The sequence below is a fragment of the Numida meleagris genome, chromosome 3 (genome assembly GCF_002078875.1).
Source record: "Numida meleagris isolate 19003 breed g44 Domestic line chromosome 3, NumMel1.0, whole genome shotgun sequence".
In the NCBI taxonomy this organism is placed as follows: Eukaryota; Metazoa; Chordata; class Aves; order Galliformes; family Numididae; genus Numida; species Numida meleagris.
Window position 1 is genome coordinate 94,330,860 of NC_034411.1, and position 18,393 is coordinate 94,349,252.

Genomic DNA, 18,393 nt, shown 5'->3' on the forward strand with positions numbered 1-18,393 from the left:
CCACAAGTAGACTAAGGGGCTCCTGGGATCTCTGACACACTGTTCCTTGTATTCCACATGTTGCCTTAGAGTGAATTCTTGATCCTTTCCCTTATACTTTAATTTTCTTCCTGACTATTCAACATTTTCATGCTTTACAAATATTGCCTTTTTTCATCCTAAGGAAGCAGAAGAGTTTGTATCTTTTTCAGTATTAAAAATAAGAATAAATTAAGACTACACCGGAGTAAATAAGGACACTTAAAATCTCACACATACAACTGTTTTCGGTATTAGTTTCTTCATTTATTTCCACTGGAACATCAAACTACAGTGGACAATAATAAGGTCAGAAAAGTAATGCAGACTTAGGAAATATGCTAAACCAATAGTTGAGTGGTGTCTAGTCACGCTATATTTCAAAGGAAGAAATAAGTATAAAAATAAATCTTTCACTTCACATTTGAAAGTGTCAGGGAGTCATAGAATTGTTTGAGTTGGAAGGGACCTTTAAAGGCCATCTAGTCCAGCTGCCCTACAGTGAATAGGGACATCTACAGCTAGATTAGGTTGCTTAGAGCTCCATCCAGCCTGGCCTTGAATGTCGTCAGGAATGGGGCTTCCACCACCTCTCTGGGCAACCTGTTCCAGTGCCTCAACAACCTTATCAAAAAAAACTTCTTCCTTATGTCCAATCTAAATCTCCCCTCCTTTAGCTTGAAACCATTTGCCCTTGTCCTGTCACAGCAGACCCTGCTAAAGAGTCTGTCCCCTTCTTTTTTCTAGCTTCCCTTTCAATATTGAAAAGCCACTATCAGGTCGCCCTGGAGGCTTCTTTATGCCAGGTTGAACAGTCCCAGCTCTCTCAGCCTGTCGTTGTAGGGCAGGTATTCCATCCCTTGGATCATTCTGTGGCCTTTCTCTGGACATACTCTAACAGGTCCATGTGTCTCCTATTCTAAGGACTCCATATCTGGACCCCTGAGGGACATCATTTATCACCCATCTCCATCCAGACACTGAGCCATTGACCACTGCTCTCTGAATATGGTCTTGCAACCAGTTCTTGTCCACTGAGCAGTCCACCCATCAAATCTATATCTTTCCAATTTGGAGAGAAGGATGTTAGGAGGGACCATGTCAAAGGCCTTACTGAAGTCCAGATAGATTACATTAGTGGCTTTTCCCTCACCCACTGATGCAGTTATGCCATAATAAAAAGTGACGAAGTTGGTCAAGCAGAACCTGCCCTTGGTGAAACCATGCTTGTTATCCTATATCACCTCCCTCTCTTCCGTGTCCTTGTTGTGGCTTCCAGGATCTTCCCTGGCACTGAGGTGAGGCTAAAAGTTCGGTAGTTCCTTGGGTCATCCTTTCTACTCTTCTTAGAAATGGATATGATACTGCCTTTTTTCCAGTCACCAGGGAATTCACTTGACTGCTATGACTTGGGAAGATCATCAAGAGTGGCTTGGTGACTATGTCAGCAAATTCCCTCAGGACTCTAGGATGCATCTCTGGGCTGGTAACTCTGGGATGTCAGCCTGTTGCAGCACACAGTAGTGTATCCCTATCGTCATACATTAAAAAATTTGTGCTAAGATCACTAACACAGGCAGGTAGATACCATAAAGGCAGTTTCTAGAGCCCATACAACTAAATGTTGAACAATACATTACTAGTTCAGGCATTTTCCACCAGAAAACAGAAGACTGATTGTGTGTTAGTGCAGTAAATATGATGCTGTATCATCACAGGCAGAAAGAAAAGCGGAAAGGAGGAAAAAGAATAAAAAAACCTTACATACAGAGTTCTGGTAAGGAGGATAAAAGCCACGTCTTTACTTGTAAACATTTTTATTTTTTTTAGTTCTTAAGTTATTCTCAATTATTGTAGCTTTTAGAACACTCAATTTGGTAGCATTAACTTTTCTGTAACTTACTGGTCTATTAACCAGAAACAAGTCCAAATTATCTCATAAAAAATGAAATGGCATTTTAATGTTTCCTTTTAATCCTTGGCTCTTTCAGAGACACACAGGCATTATCAGTGAAATGGGCATGTTAGATTAGCTGGTAGGTCATACAAGAGAATTTATAAAGTATTATAAGGAACACAGAAGTAAAGGATATGAATAAAAGTGGAACAGACTTTATAAATCAAAAGATAGAACCCTAAAATGAATTTTGCAGTCCATGGGTCATGAGGTTGACAACAAGAATCCTACTGTATATACCCCAAAGTGTCTGGCAGAGATGTGCAGGAAGCAATCTAGGACACAAGTTCCTGACCTAAGTATCAATCGATTACCAAGTAGTAATAAATTTTTTTTTTAAGTGAAATCAGAACTTTTTTCCTTCTTTCTGCAAATGATTTCTAGAAATGAGGATGCATGTACGCTACAAACTGAATTTAACCTTGCTGCGCAAAAAACCACTACAACAGTGACTCCCTCCCTCCTCTCCCCTCCCCCAGATGCTTACTATTGAGAAAATGACTACTGTGCTGACTCCAAACAGGTACTTTTGAAATTTTGATCTGATACAAAATACTATCACAAGTAATTCTTGCGGTCAGGCAGAGAATTGGGTAACCATATGGGCCAAACTGCAGTTTCCTTTTTTTTCTGCTTGGAATTTCTAGCTAGAAAAACTTGAAAATGCAAGACTTGCTAGCAAGAATTGTCACTATTAACAATAGGGCTGATCCTTCCTTCCTGGCAGATGTTGATGAGCGATGACTGCCTTTTAACTGCTGTAAAATGTACACTCTCGTTCAAATTATGCCACAGAGACAAATGACAAAGACTGCAGTTATTTTTTATATATAAAAATATATATGAAAAAATACTCCCCAGATTAGCGAACAAATTAACAAAGACAGATGTACTGGTGGAAGAAACAGCTTTGCAGCTAAGAGAAAGCAGAAGCAGTTGAATATAGGGAACAGAGAAAATGGAATTTGGAAGACTTTAATCTGTAACTTCATATGACTGGTTTAATCTCTGGATCAAGCAGTAAAGATTGAGGAGTGAATTAACTAATTTCGCTGGCTAATACCAGGATCACAATAGATTCCACCCCTGCCATCCCAAAATGTTGCACACCCATAGGTGACAGAGATGACAAAAGGAAGAAACTGTAGAAATCAGGAAAGGAAGATGTTTTTAAAATATTTGATCTTAGAACCATGATAAAGAAAACAGTAGTGAAATCTGCACAGTATGGCTGCAAACGCCATATAAAATGTCAGGACAATAAGAGAGGCTGGTAACATTGCTAAGAGGAAAAGAGAAGAACTCTGGGAGGTCTTCAGAGGAAAATTAAGTCAACCTTATTCACCTTGTTAAGTTAAATTGATACGAGAACATCTTCCACACCTCCTACTCTTATTTGGAATATAAATTCTTTGATATATGCTCCTCTATGATGATTGAATAAGGGACTACGATCACTGCTATAAGAAGCTCAGATATATAAACTTTCCTTACTTCAAGCACAGAAAACACAAAAAAAATTAATTTATTACATCCCTTTTATTAATTTAAATTTATATTTAATATATTAAATATTATATATTAATATATATATTAAATATTATATATTTTTATATATAATATAAATATATATATTTAATAAATTTATAAATTTATTAATAATATCCTATTATTACATATATTTTCAATATAAAGAAATGATGCAAAAATAGTCTATGTATTACAATTACTGTGTACTTTGTTTCTATCTGTAGTCTCGTTTCTTAAATTGTTTAAGTGCTTACTCCATTTATTTACCATGACTCAAAATTAAAACGTTGAATCTCTTCCTTTTATGCTTGTTACACCACAAAATGATATGTAGGCTTACCAAACATCAGCAGATTCTGGCTTCATACTAATATATTCCAACCAAAATATATAAGTGATTTATGTCTATTTTCTAATTTAAATTAGCTATTTAACGATGCATTTATACTAAGTTCCTTTGTCTATAATCCAGTACTGCATAGTTTACTGCTAGCCAGAAAAGAATTTCTTAATCTCTCTTACATCCCTGGGAGCAACACCTCTCTCTCCCTCTCCTCTCTCAAAGCTGTATAAGGAAGATTTGATAGCTGTTCCACATCGTAATGACATTGTGTTTATGTAAAATACATGCAACCAGCAGGCTGATTCCAAGCAACTTTGACCTTATTTCCCTCACAGGTGATCAGATGATGGTCTGGGTTGGTATGTTAAACTTAAGTATGAGCTGAGACGTGAGGTCCTATTTTTTTCCAGCTTAATGGTTTTAATATTTATGGTATGTAATGATGATGTGGTGTATTTTCCTTGTATGTCTCCTTGGTTGCTTTAAATACAGTCTGTTCTGTTGTTCTAGAGCTACCTTCCAGCTATAAATGGGCTAATACAGATTGAATAAATATGAGTCAAGTGTTGTGGTTCCAGATGGGTATTCAGAGTAGTCAAATTTGCAAATGCAGTTTTTTCTAAGACAATATAGATAATTTAGAGTTAAGATATATATGTATAATCTTAAAAGCATAGACTACTGCTAAAATATTTAATTGTGCTTCCCTTCCTAAGGCTACGTAGTCTCTTTATAGGCAATACCAGCCTTATAGAGTTATTCCTTAAAGGGGACTAAGTATCTCACTTCACAGTTCTGCCTAAATACAGTTTTGAGTGGGTAAGGGGGTAAGGGCAATCCCTTTGTGATAAGGCAGCTATTCCAGGCTTTGTTTCAGTTTGTTTTTTGAGCTTTTTTTTTTAAATATTGTTTCTCTTTCGTATTCCTTGCTTCAAAGTAAATAACAATTCCAGATTACTGAAAAAGTATTTTTGAAGACTTTCAAAACCAAATTTGAATTCAGAATGTCTTTTTATTTTTAGATCACATGCACTTAAACTTAGAATTATATGGAAATATGCAATTTCAGATAAAATTTTAAAAATATTTTCTTTCAGTGGCTAAAGATATTTAGGGTCCTATTTCTATTTTACAATGCTGTTGTAGAAGTATGTAAAAGTACATGCATGTAAATGCACATATATACACCTCTGTCAGTATACATATGCATAAAGCAGAATATCTTTTAAGATTTTCTGTATTTCTGTTTTATCCAAGGAAGGGAAATTTTGGGGGGCTGGTTGGTTTGTTTGTTGTTTTTTCTTAAAGATCTCACTACACTTAAATAATATACTTAAATAAACATTTGCCTTATTGCTGCTTTTTTGATACTTAAAATTTGGAATAAGTTCTAGAAGACAGATCAGAAATAATTTCTGATCCCTTAATTGGCAACAAGAAAATACAAAGATAAAACTGCTGGCTGTTGGAATCCCCATTTTATTCGTATAATACAGCTGCAGTTGAGGGCTTTGGTTTGAATTTGGTTTGCATGAGGTGTTTATGGTAGGACAGTTATAAAAATGTGCAGTTATTTATTAAAAAAATAGAAATTGAAATCTGTGGTTTAAGAAAATTCAACCTAATCTTGGTATTTTCTCCATTGGTTTCCATGCTGTTGGAGTAGCCATTTTCTTTTTCGGAGACCTTTTTTTTTTTATATTTTCAGTTTTACATTTTGAATGCTGGTAATATATGTATGAATGAGACTTATTCATACCAAAGTGACAATCAGATGTCATATTCTTTGGGGAAAAAAAAAATAATCACTGTAGATCACTGTGAAGGGGTAGCTAAAAAAAAGAATTGTCTTAAAATGGCACTATTTTTCCATTATTAATTAAAATGGATAAAATTACCATGAACTCCTAAGGTTGGTCAACAGAGGTCAAATGTAAAACATTAAGCTAGAAAGGGATTAAACTTAAAAGAAAAAATTTCAGTAGATAACAGAGAGTAGTGTCTTTGTAGAAATCATCTAAACTTAGTCAATATGGTTCTGCTATAAAAGAAGGCATTACTTCTTTGAGAGATCTCAGGCATGAAAAGAGCAAAAATCCATTCTCCAGTGCTTGCAAGTAAACATTTTAATTGCAGGATATGCTGCTTGTTAAAAATATTTCCTTGAGGTAGTATACATAAAAGCTATGTTGCTTTGTTTCATTTAGTATTGAGTAAAATAGAGTAGAAGTTTTGATTTAAAATTGTTTTGCAAATGTCAGCCCGTGCCAAAATCCTCTTAGCCCCAGTGGGCTATTACATGTATTACATGTGCACTTACACAGGAACCTTTCGCAAAGAAATTTGTGTTACACTGTGTGCCTTAATTATGTGGCCTAACAGAAACCAAGCAGGTGAAAAACTTTCAGACAATATAATATTATTTTTTTGCCCTCAAATTACTTAATCTGGTAAGCACATTTATTTCTGTTACAGCTTAATGTTAATCTACTCAATCTTTCTTTCTGGTTTTGTTTGTTCCTGATGTGACTGTGTTTACTGAAGCAAGTACAGTTTTTTTCCCTGCTGTTAATCTGCTTTTTAATGAAATTTTGTACTGAATTATACAACCTTCCCTTTTGACCTTCATAACACTATTGTCATTGATCAACTAGGGTCACCAACAAATGACATACCTCTTCCCAATTGTTCTCTCATTAACTGGATGATGTAAAATGAAAATTACAGTGTTTTCTAGAATCTCAGGCATGGCTTATGATCTGCTCCTTCCGTCTGGAATGCATCCATTCCCATCAGAAACAATCTCTTTGATATGCATATTATTGTTTCACCTATTAACTTTTTCTTCCTTTTCTGTCTTAGTTGCAGGAAAAGATTTATGTTCTACTTGAGCAATTAGAATTTTAGAAAGGAGTTTGTATTCTGGCCCTTGAATTTCTTCTCATCCCTAAGTAAGATGAGCAAATTCTCTTTCTCAGGATCAGAAAAGGAGGTGGAAAAGAAATACTGCTATCTTCTTGCAGTCTAAAATCTATGTCCTTAGTTCTTCATTGTTTTGTAGAAGGCTTTGTCTCTTACTGTGTGTTTTTACAGTTCATGGTACAACCTCACAACAGTCTTGATGGTCACATACAACTATAGTGTCTCTCTTTTTTTTTAGCCAAATATCAACACGAATTTGCTTCCATGATACTTTGACAATTAATTATAATGAAATTTCAGTTCTAGCGATAAGTCAAGAAGCAGTTTCTATTCTAAATTTTTTTCAGCTACTCACTCTTTTACAATTTTGTTCTAAAATTTTTGATATTTTTTCTGTTTACTATTTTTGACCATTTCATCAATGTGTTTTGAAACTTTTGATTGAAAAAGAATTATTTGCTTAGGCTTAAGCAAATAAATTATTGGGCTCATCGCACATATAGCTAGGTGATGTATTTAACACAGTAGTAAAAAGATTAGGTAGAGTAAAATGCTTTTAATCCAGTGCTTAAACTAAATGAATCCCTCTACTTAAATGGCTATTGCTGCTGGATCAGGTCCTGAAGAGGATTGTGTTGCACATGAGTGTATGCATGCTTCTCCCTTGGTAATGTGTGGACTTCCTAGTGTAAGTATTCAGATTTTCTAGTTTGATAGGTGACATTAGTGTAGCAACATAAATTGCTATCTGAAAGACAATGAGTTAATGCTAGGAGTTTTGTCAACACTGTTTTGTCTCCCAGCTGTAAGGATAGCATTGTCTGATAGGTTCTGGCAAAGATCGTAGGCTGCTATAGTTAGTATGAAATTCCTTTGGATTTCGGTATACAAAATAAGACCTAAAAGCCCTTATCTTGACAAAATTTCTGCTCCTGAGTTGTTCAATGGGCATGAATCTAAAGTGCAATAAAAAGTAGGGTAGAGCTCTAGAATATTGTCATTTAAAGAAGTAGTTGCAGCTGTTGCCCAATATAAACAGATTTGAAAGGCTTTTTATATTCCATCAGAAGTTGGTATCCTAATACTTTGTTGAATAAACCTGTTTCTCTGACTTTGTTCACAGTCTTTACAATAAAAAGAAACGTAATCATACAGTAGTGATGCGTGCGTAACCAAGAACAAGAAACCATGTTAATTCTCATTGAAGTACCCTGAGCAAATAGGTTTTACTTAATTTGTGTGGATTTTCCCCACTGAAGCCGTAGTTTTCTCACCGTTTGTTGATTCATGTTGTAAAATATACTTGAATTATCGTGTTTACAAATAAAATTCTGTGATTTTATTTAAAAATATATTCCTTCCTCCACTTCTAAGACTTTGATATTTATATAGCAAATTTGTGTTACAGGGACTGAACTGATTGTATTGAGATGCCTCTAAGCTAAGACTGGCAGATAATACACTCAAAAAAGTTGGGTGCTTTGAAGGAAAGTGTGATTAATGTTTTTGGTTTCAGAAGGTCCAGAAGATGCATGGCCCCTTTCAGGGCTGCAGTAGCACCCTCTGGCCACACAAACCACAGCAGCAGCTGGCAATTTCCCTACCTGATTTGACTGAGTAGGTGAAGCTATGCCAGCAAGTAGAGCTGGAGTTAAGATCACAGAATCATAGAACTCTTAGAGTTAGAAGGGACCTTTAAAGGTCATCTAGTTCAACTTCCCTGCAGTGAACAGGGACATCTACAGCTAAATCAGGTTGCTCAGATCCTGGTCCAGTCTGGCCTTGAATGTCTCCATGGACAGGGCTTCCAGATCTTGGGGCAACCTGTTCCAGTGTCTCACCACCCTCACTATAAAAGACTTTTTCCTTATATCCAACCTGTATCTACCCTCTTTTAGTTTGAAACCATTTCCCTATCACAACAGACCCTGATAACGAGTCTGTCTCCATCTTTCTTGTAGCTCCCCTTTAGATATTGAAAGGCCGCTACCATGTTCCTGGAGCCTTCTCTTCTCCAGACTGAACAGCCCCAGCTCTCTTAGCCTGTCCTTGTAGGAGAGGTGTTCCATCCCTTGCATCATTTCTGTGGCCCTCCTCTGCATGCTCTGCAACAGGTCTGTATCTCTCCTGCACTGAGGACTCCACATCTGGACACAGTACTCCAGGTGAGGCCTCACCAGCACAGAGTAGAGAGACAGGATCACCTCCCTTGACCTGCTGGCCACGCTTCTTTTGATGCAGCCTGAGATATGATTGGCTTTCTGGGCTGTGAGGGCACATTGCTGGCTAGCATCCAGCTTGCCATCCACCAGTATCACCAACTCCTTTTTGGCAGAGCTGCGCTCAATCCTTCCACCCTCCAGCTTGTTTTGGTAGTGGGGGTTGCTGCGATCCATGTGCAAGACCTTGCTCTTGGCTTTGTTGAACCTCATGAGGTTCTCCTGGGCCTACTGCTCAAGCCTATGTAGGTCCTTCTGGATGGCATTGCATCCCTCAGGCATGTCCACTACACCCCACAGCTTAGTGGCATCCACAAACTTGCTGAGGGTGCACTAAATCTCACTGTCATATCGTTGATGAAGATATCAAGGAGTACTGGCCTCAGCTCTGACCCGTGGGGGACACCACTCATCAGTGATCTCTACCCAGACATTGAGCCATTAACCACCACTCTCTGGGTTCAGTCCTGCAGCCAGCTCTTTGTCCATGAACAGTCCACCCATCAAATACATATCTTTTCAGTTTGGAGAGAAGTGTGTTGTTGTGTGATACCATGATAAAGGCCTTACCGAAGTCCAGATAGTGCCTGAGCATAGCTTCCAGGAGGATCTGCTCCACAATCTTTCCCAGCACAGAGGTGAGACTGACAGGTCGGTAGTTCACAGTGCCATCCTTTTTACCCTTCTCAAAAATGAGTGCGATGTTGCCTTTTATTCTAGTCACCAAGGACTTCACCTGTTTGTCTCAACTATCATTGAGAGTGGCTTGGCGACTACATCAGCTAATTCCCTCAGGACTCTGGGATGCATCTCATCAGGACCCATAGACTTGTGGATGTTCAGGTTCTTCAGGTGGTCACAAATCAGATCTCCGCTCACAGTAGGAGGGACGTCGCTTTCTTAATCACCTCCTTCTGAACCATTTGTTTGAGGGCTGTGTGATGAGCAGTTACCAGGGAAGACCGAGGCAAAAAAGTTGTTAAGTACCTCAGCTTTCTCCTTGTCTGTTGTTACCAGCTTGCCCATGTCACTCACAAGGGCGAGCACCCTCTTGGGTTTTTCCTTTTCTGGTTGAGGTACCTGTAGAAACCACTCTTCTTATTCTTGGCACCCCTTGCCAAGTTCAGTTCAAGCTGGACCTTGGCTTTTCTGACCCCATCCCTACACAGCCTAGCAGCTCCCTTATGTTCTTCCCGCAACACCTGTGTTTCCACTGCCTATGCACTTCCTTCTTGCTCTTCAAGAGCAAGATATCTGTCCAAGATATCAAATGCTTTTCAACAGAGTTCAGATTTTACCATTCTGGAGTGTCATTCAATGAAATATGTTTGCTTTACAGCCAGGTTTTTAGCAGTGTCTCCATGTAATACTTAACATTTTGTAATTGTTATATGAAAAACATGCAGAAAGAATAATCTCTTAGAAAACTAAGTACCTAAGTACTGCACAAATGAAATTATTATTTGATCACCTTTAAAAACATGTGCATGTTTCAGTTAAATGGTGATTATTTTTCTTTTATAATTCAGCTTCTTACATTCTGTCCCTAATTTATAATTGTACTTTTTTAAGCAGAATTTGTGACAGTTACCTTTATAAGTTTCAACTCTGTGTTTCATTTGTCACCTTCCTCAGTTGAGAAATACTTGAAATATTGTGAGGTTTTTTAAATCAGAAAGATTGACTTCTGTGCCTTGCAAGACAGAGTGCAAGCTGTGTTCTGGTAGATTTGGGTGCAGCTTCTTTTTTTCTCTCTCTCCCTTTAATATATATTATTAACAACAGGAGTGGGCCTCTCCAGTTGTCTTTTAAACAGAAAAGAGGCTGAAAGATGTGCCTTTGACATGATAGCATGCCACATGATATAATAGCATTACAGAACAACAAATTGAAGTATTGTTAATTCTTAGGAGATCTGTTAACTTCTTAAATTAAAGTGTTAAAGTCAGCACTCTTACTTGATTGCTCTTTGCATTTTATCACTGAACTGAAGAGGCACTGGTGAAGATTCACAAGAGCCCTTTTATGGCTTACCTTTGCCTTTGTCATTTCCCATTCACCCCATGAAACTGCTGAGCTTTTTTTCAAACCCAGTGTGCTCTATCGTCTCTTCCACCATGGTATGCACGCAGGTCACCTTGCTGAGTCTTTTGATAGCAAAGGTTCATAATCATCCACCTTCTGAAAAGGTTTTTGGTAGCTGGCTGATCCTTCTCTGAATACAGTAAGAGTACAATAATAGATATAAGCAATACAGTGATAGAATACGTGAGTACACACTTTTTTCTGTTTTTTTTCCTAGTTTTTACGGAGCTGTAACCAGAAGCAACAGAATTATTTTGATGAATAGATCTCTTCACATGTGTTTTGTATTAATGCTGTATAGTTTCTTCCCAAGAGGTCTGTGTAGTGTTATTGACGCTTTAAATAAGTACTACTTATTGAAAGCTTTACAAAATCTAAAGTAAATTTAAGATCATTCTTTTTAGCTAGTAATTCACCTTACTAATGTAGGAACTAAATTAGGTGTATAATCCATACCTTATATAATTTAACTAAAACAGAGCTTATTTGGAGATGGGAATAGTGGTGAATGGTAGTTTCTTTCCTCGTTTTTTTTTTTCTTTTCTCATTACCACACTTTTGTGATAGCATGCAGAACTGTTTTGTGCCTTCTCTGATAAAATATTCTGCTATTCAGAAGGATTACAAGGAAACTGTGGAAGAGGACAGAAATGGTGTTACACATAATTTCAGCAGCCTCTCTAATCAGGCAGTAAGCAACAGAAACTCACTGGTTGGATATGGTGGATGCTTACAGCAAAATTACTTGCAGGGTACTAGTCATGTCATGAGTTTCAAAAAGAAAAAGAAGAAACAGATTCTAGAGCTTTAATTCCTTCTGCATGAAACAAATTCTAGTTTGAAAAATCATTACGCTGTCTACCCTTTACAGTGTGGGTCAGCTTCTTTGTGGTTTTGTTTGGTGAGACCTCTCATCACACTCAACATGTACAAAGGAACGCACTGGAGTGCTTTTTGGTCACGTACTTTAAAGGAAAATATTCGGTGGTTCAGAAATAATAAGAGATGATACAGTTCTGAATTCTTATTGCAGCTGAGGTCTTAGTTGCAATAAAGAATAAATCAGATTCTTGTGATGTCTGGTGGGTCTGGAGTTCCATTTATTATTCTGACATCCTCTGGCACCAATTTGGGTGATGTAGGTTGATAATGGGTTATTCCTTCCCATTGCCTGGGTCATAATCACATGGCTTCATTCAGCAATATGTATGATCAGTACTTCACAAAATACGCAATCCGAAAAAGTACTTTACAAAAAATTGCATAAATTTTATTAAAATGGATAATGTGAGACATTTCATCTGCACTCCATTAAATATTCATCTATCTGTACGTTGAGCTGCTCTGTTACCAATTCACATCTTCTGTATGAGTGTTTATTGAATTGACCTTTTGCCACATTTTACAAGAGAATGGAATGTTACAGCCTTTTTCGGAGTTGAGAGTGCTAGAACAGTCATTAATCAGAAATGTTGCTAAAACTTAAAATTCTTTACATTCTATACATCAGATTATCCAAAGCTTTACTACTTGAACAAAGCTTTATTTTTTTTTACCTTTTACTTAGAAATCCTGCAGAGTATAGCAATATATACATATTCATGTATTAGTGGTAAATTAAATCTACTTTCTCCTGAAGAACAGTACCAAAATAGCTGGATTGGGGCACTGCTTATTAGCAACATTATTGGTGGAATTAGAACTTGATCAACAAGAGGTGTGGCAGCGAAGGTAACAAGTCTGAGGTCAGGTTTGCTTCTGTAGATTTACAACGTAGCTTCACAGCTTACATCTCCAAAGTGATTTTTCCATGGTGTTCTGGCTCAGACTTTAATCTTTCTTTTGCCATACTTTCCTTTGTTTCACCCCAACACACACACACTGACTGTACCTTCACTTGTGTCATGCTAGGTACAAGTCAAATACGTAAAATAGTTAACATTCTTTGTTACTTCAATAACCTTTTCAATTTCTTGAAAAAGAAAGGCAGTTTTGTTTTCTTAATCTCTATTCCACATATGATGATGCATGCAACTTGTGTGTACTTCTTTAAGGGAACACAGCAGGCGTGGAAGCCACTGGGAATAGTTAGCTATGGAAAAGGAGAATTTATGTAGATGTAATTGGCTTACTCTGAAGGTCATAATTAGCGAAAGAGGTTTGTGATGAAAATTTTGTCAACCTTTCAAAAAATGTCTAGAGGCAGTTACTCACTGTACATAGCATTTACCTCTTTGACATATAAGCCCGTTAAGAACAGGTGCAAAAATCTTTTTAAAAAGCTCCCGAGTCCTATTTGTGAGAAAAGATGAAGCAAGAGGTGAGCTGAGAAGGAAATCCCCCTAGAATACATCTAAAGTAAGCAAATGTATTACATTAAAATATTACAACAGTAGCATGCTATTTTGCAAGGCTTCTTCCCCCAATTATACTTGCTCCTATTTTGGTTTTTTTGTTGATGATGATTTTTTTGTTGTTAGTAGCAGTTTATGATCCTGTTCAGTGTTATTCTCCGTGTAAAGGATATGCGGTTATCTCAAAAGCAAGGTACTGGAATTCCCTTAAGTTCCTAAAACTGAACTTGAAGTCAGCGAGGATGCTTATAAACCTCCAAGATAATTGTCTTTGGTAAATAGAATAATAAATATTAAAGTAAACTAATATTAAAATAAAGACATTTCTATAACTTCTCCAAGTATTGCTTAAAATTCTTTTCTTATTTTGTATTTTCAATAAACCAGAAAATATAACACCCTTATGAAAAGTCGGTCTGGGAATATCGAGTCATTTGGTAACTATTTGTCGAAAAGCAAACGTTAATGAGGTAAAAGTCAGACTAAAAGTTACCTTTAGCATCATGGAACGGCTTCTGCCCATCATAACATATTCAGATCTTTACACAGAACTGTGGAAATTAATAGAAAAAATAAAATATTTTGTAGTACATTTTAATTTCACAGAGAACTTAATTTATTTTTAGATGTAATGAATTGCAGTATTATTATTTTATGCTCTTCATTACACGGTTTTGATTCTTTATTTCCTTTGACTCATACTGGTTTTCTACTCTTTATTTTTCACTTAATATAGGAGTCCTTCCTATCAGCTTTGGAGTTTATTTGAAAAAAGATTATATAAGTGTATAAGTGCTTTTGCATGACCTTGTTTTATGACTTTTTAGCCTAATGCTTTTAAGACCTACAACTTCACCTTCATTCTTTTGCATTAATTGTAAGATATGTGTAATTATTAATGTTTGTAGCAATGTTGTAGCTGAAACTTATGTTCCATTTTTTTAATTCTTTTTTTTTTCTTGGTTTATTAAAGTCTTTAATAAACATTTTCCTTCCATGCGTATCTTGTTTCTGAAAATTGCCTTCTTACTAGTGATTATATATGTGTTTACACACTTAAAACATTTGTCATTTAAAACATATTTAAATAAACATGAATATGTAAATATAGGCATTTATGTAATATTTAAATCTTATAACATTGCATGCTACAGCTAGGAAAAAGGTTGTTATTTTCTCTTCTTTCACCAGAAACAGAAAATAATATGAAGGCAAAGCAGGCTTTGTGTCATCTATACTTGTGAGAAATACCCTTGTGATATAGGCAAATTGTGCACTGCTCATTATAGCAAACACATTTAATGAAGTTGATTATGATTCTAGGTTCCATGGTTCCTTTCTCCATGCGGATTTTACATGCTGAACTTCCTCAGTACCTCGGTAATCCTCAGGAATCACTTGATAGACTGCACAGTATGAAGATAATCTGCACCAAGGTAACAGCTTCTCTGTGCACTGACATTTCTTAATATTTAGGAAATACATTTTCTTGTCCTTGCAAAGAACGTTGTTTCAACTATGACATTTTTGATTCCATCTTGGTACAAATAAGGAGCTTATTAATAGAAGTAATTTAGTCTCTTCTATTTTATGATACAGCATCCTTCTCTCCTTTGCTTGATAGAACAATGGAATGCAGAGTTCTCTTGCTTTTTTACTTTTGCCAGACAAGACACAGAGGACAGTATGCAGACGTGTTCAAGGGCAAGTAGGAGAGTTTATTCGCTCACTCAGCAGCATCTAGCTAGCTCAAAACAGTTGTTAATCATAAAAATCATGAAATGGTTGGGTTGGAAAGGTCCTTAAAGATCATCTAGTTCCAAACCCCTGCTGTGGGCAAGGTTGGCAACCACAAGATCAGGCTGCCCAGGGCCCCATCAGTCCTGGCCTTGAACACCTCCAGAGATGAGGCATCCACAGCTTCTCCGGGCAACCAGTTCCAGTGCCTCAACACTTCATAGTAAAGAATTTCTTCCTTATGTCTAAGGCTACCCTTTTTTAGTTTAAAACTGTTACTCCTTGTCCTGTCACTACAGTCTTGTGTGTCACTACACATAAAGAGTCTCTTCCTAGTTTTCATGTAGGCACCTTTAAGGCCACTATCAGGTCTCCCTGGAGTGTTCTCTCCAGACTGAACAAGCCCATCTCCCTCAGCCTTTCTTCACAGGAGAGGTGCTTCAGCTCTCTGATCATATTTACGGCCCTCCAATGGACCAGCTCCATGTCTTTTTTGTTCTGAGCATACCAGACAGTACTCCAGGTGGGGGCTCACAAGAGTGAGGTACAGGAATGATCAAAACCTCTGCTCCGTCCTTCAGAAATAAACTGGATAGCTGGCTTTGGAGGTGGCAGTCATATGGGAATATAAATCAAACTGCTGAGCTTGGTTTTGGGGTTGCTTTGTTTTGTTTTGTTTTAAAAGACAACTGTAGAAACCAGAGTGTGAAAAAGGACAGCTTTTAAATAAATGATATTTTTAAAAGATAATTGATGATAATTTAACCATTTCAAGTCATGCAGGGTTATCTGAAAAACCCATTGTTTAGATATATGCTTTAATTTTTTTATGAAATGCTGTTTGCCTAATAACCAAGATCTCACCTGGAATGTTCAAGAATAAAGCACATAATGCTTACGAAAACCCATGGCATAACCAAGAAAATAATATAAAGAATGTACACATTAATCTTAATATTTATATATGACGCTTGGGAACCATTTGGGTTGTAACGGAATTAATTGGGGAGCTTTCAACCAAAAACCTCTAGTGTTTTACTTCCCTACTTTAAAAAGTGGAAAAATAATCTTCGGTCATCCTTATTTACAGAAGGGCATAGGAATAGTCATTATGTAAATGAGATGATCTTGGAGTCATAAAAATTGAGAGAGAGAAAAGACCTATTAGCTCACCTAGTCTGTCTCTGTGCAATGCAAGGTTGTTTTCCAGTTTTTAATGAGCCAGCCTGTGGAGCTGAGGCCACTTCCCCTGGGAGGCTATTCCAGGCTAATGCTAATGCGTTCTTATCGTAAGAAAATTTGTCTTCCTATTTTGTTTCTCTTCCTTAACGTGATTGTGTTATTCCTATCCGATACCTCTTTTTAACCTGCTAAATTCCCTCTTGCTTTTTGTTGTACACGTGCTGCAGATGCTTGATTAGCCATTCAACTTGGAGATCTAACCGTATTTCCTTTGCCACTGTTTTGGTAACTCCGTTTCTTCAGCCCTCATCCTACTTATATATTTCTGAACCAAATTGGAGGCTGAATTGAAAAACAGTTTTTATTTTCCCTGTAACGGCAATAACGTCTTTATTTTTTCCAGTATCCATGCAGATTTGTGATCATGATATGATCTGATATTTTACATCTCTTACCTATAGGTTCAGCATTTAAGAATGAAAAAAATTGTAATGTGGAACGCCTGTGATAGTTTAAGGGAGGAATTAAGTGAAATTGTTATTGTCCTGAGTTATTGCTGGTCTTCCTGATGTGGATTGCCACAATGAGTTGCTGAACTTACACATCTGCCTTGAAATGAATGGACTCCAAACAGTCCAAACAGTAAGAGTAACAGTAGTAATTTAGGTCACAAAAAATGTGGTTCTTTTCCAGTGTTCATTTTACGACATGGATACAATTATTTGAGTGCTAATTCTGCTGAGGACATGCTAATAAATGCTTACCCAGAGACCAAAATGTGAAAAGAACAATAGTCAGGCTTGAACTAAACTCTTCCCTTGTTTGTGCCTGTCTTCCTAGCTGAACGAGGGAGGGCTCCATAAATTACACTCATCCCACAGGGCGACATATTTTGATTTTAACCCTAATCCTTCAAGTGATAGGGCTGTACTATGCTCTCTACCAGCTGGGTGGAGCAGTGGTGGGTGGGTTAACAGTATTGCTTCCTGAAAAAGCCTGTGCAACTGTGATCCTTGCAAAACTTTCTAAAATCTTCTGTGCCACTCAGCCATCTGCCGCTCCCTCTGCATTTCCACTGCTCTTCTTTATGAGGAGTTGTGTCCCTCCCTGCACACACTCCACATATCTCCTACTCGTTCGTTTCAATTTAGATTGATGAATTTTTCAGTTTCTTAACTACAGATTGCTTTTGCTCTTTATTTTCATTCAGCTTCCAGTTCTGGTTCAGTTACTTAGAACACATAAGTATTCTGTGTCTCATATGTTATTTCAGCCTGGGGAGTGTTTCCTGATCTCTTGTTTGATGAGTTTGTAGAATACCCAAAAAACATAATTCCAGAAGCACCCTAAAAAAGATTATTTTGAGTAAAAAGCAAGTGCTGATGAAAAGTTGTGGAAGAAGGAGGAAATGATTAAAAGGAGATACATAGGACAGGAAAGTAGGAACGCAAATGGTAGTGCGCGTGGATTAGTGGTTGCAGCATACAGTCTATTGATAGGGAATGGAACAGAAGTCTTGGTGAAACATTCCTGGCCAGTGAAACTAATGAGTGTGTGTTTATAAATATTTCAAACATGAGAAAGCCATAGGTCATATATACATCTTCTCTAAAGTAAATAGTGGAACTGTTCAAAGCTGTTTGTCTTTATATTTGAAACAAGGATGTTTGGAGGTAGACTGTATGATACAGCTAGAGTAAATAGTTTACCATCTGTGGAAAAGCAGGGTGAGGGTATCTGTTGAAATTAAACATTTCATGTCATCTAACCCGGATAACTTACACTAAGAAACTACCTGAATCATTAATGTTGTTATTAAACAATTCATGGAAAATTGAGGAAATGCCCAAATACTGAAAGACTGCAGATGATTTCCTACGCATAAGGAAAGGCAGAGGAGAAAAACCTAGGGAATAAACCAATTAGCCTCAAATCAGCCCCGAGTTCTGTTTTAATTACGTTGAGCTTGAGGTGACAGCCAGATATCCCCAGGTAATATCACTGAATGTTTAATATAGTATTCTAATTGTATGTTAATATCTAATT

The 18,393-nt window shown here is 36.9% G+C and overlaps 1 protein-coding gene and 1 long non-coding RNA gene across 5 annotated transcripts in view; both read left to right on the plus strand.

Annotated features, from left to right (window-relative positions):
* The window catches only part of TRAPPC12 (trafficking protein particle complex 12), a 51,592-nt gene that overhangs the window by 13,756 nt on the left and 19,443 nt on the right, over nt 1-18,393 (plus strand). For all 4 annotated transcript variants that reach the window (XR_002437249.1, XR_002437248.1, XM_021392627.1 and 1 more), the window contains exon 6: nt 14,752-14,864. Coding sequence is in view for 2 of the 4 variants with exons in the window: in XM_021392627.1 (XP_021248302.1) it covers nt 14,752-14,864 (113 nt within the window). In the remaining 2 variants the exon portion in view is untranslated. The remainder of the gene's footprint in view (nt 1-14,751; nt 14,865-18,393) is intronic.
* Nucleotides 8,754-13,838, plus strand: LOC110396779. The gene is made up of 2 exons (XR_002437251.1): nt 8,754-9,627; nt 9,710-13,838. It is a non-coding gene; the product is annotated as an uncharacterized LOC110396779 (long non-coding RNA).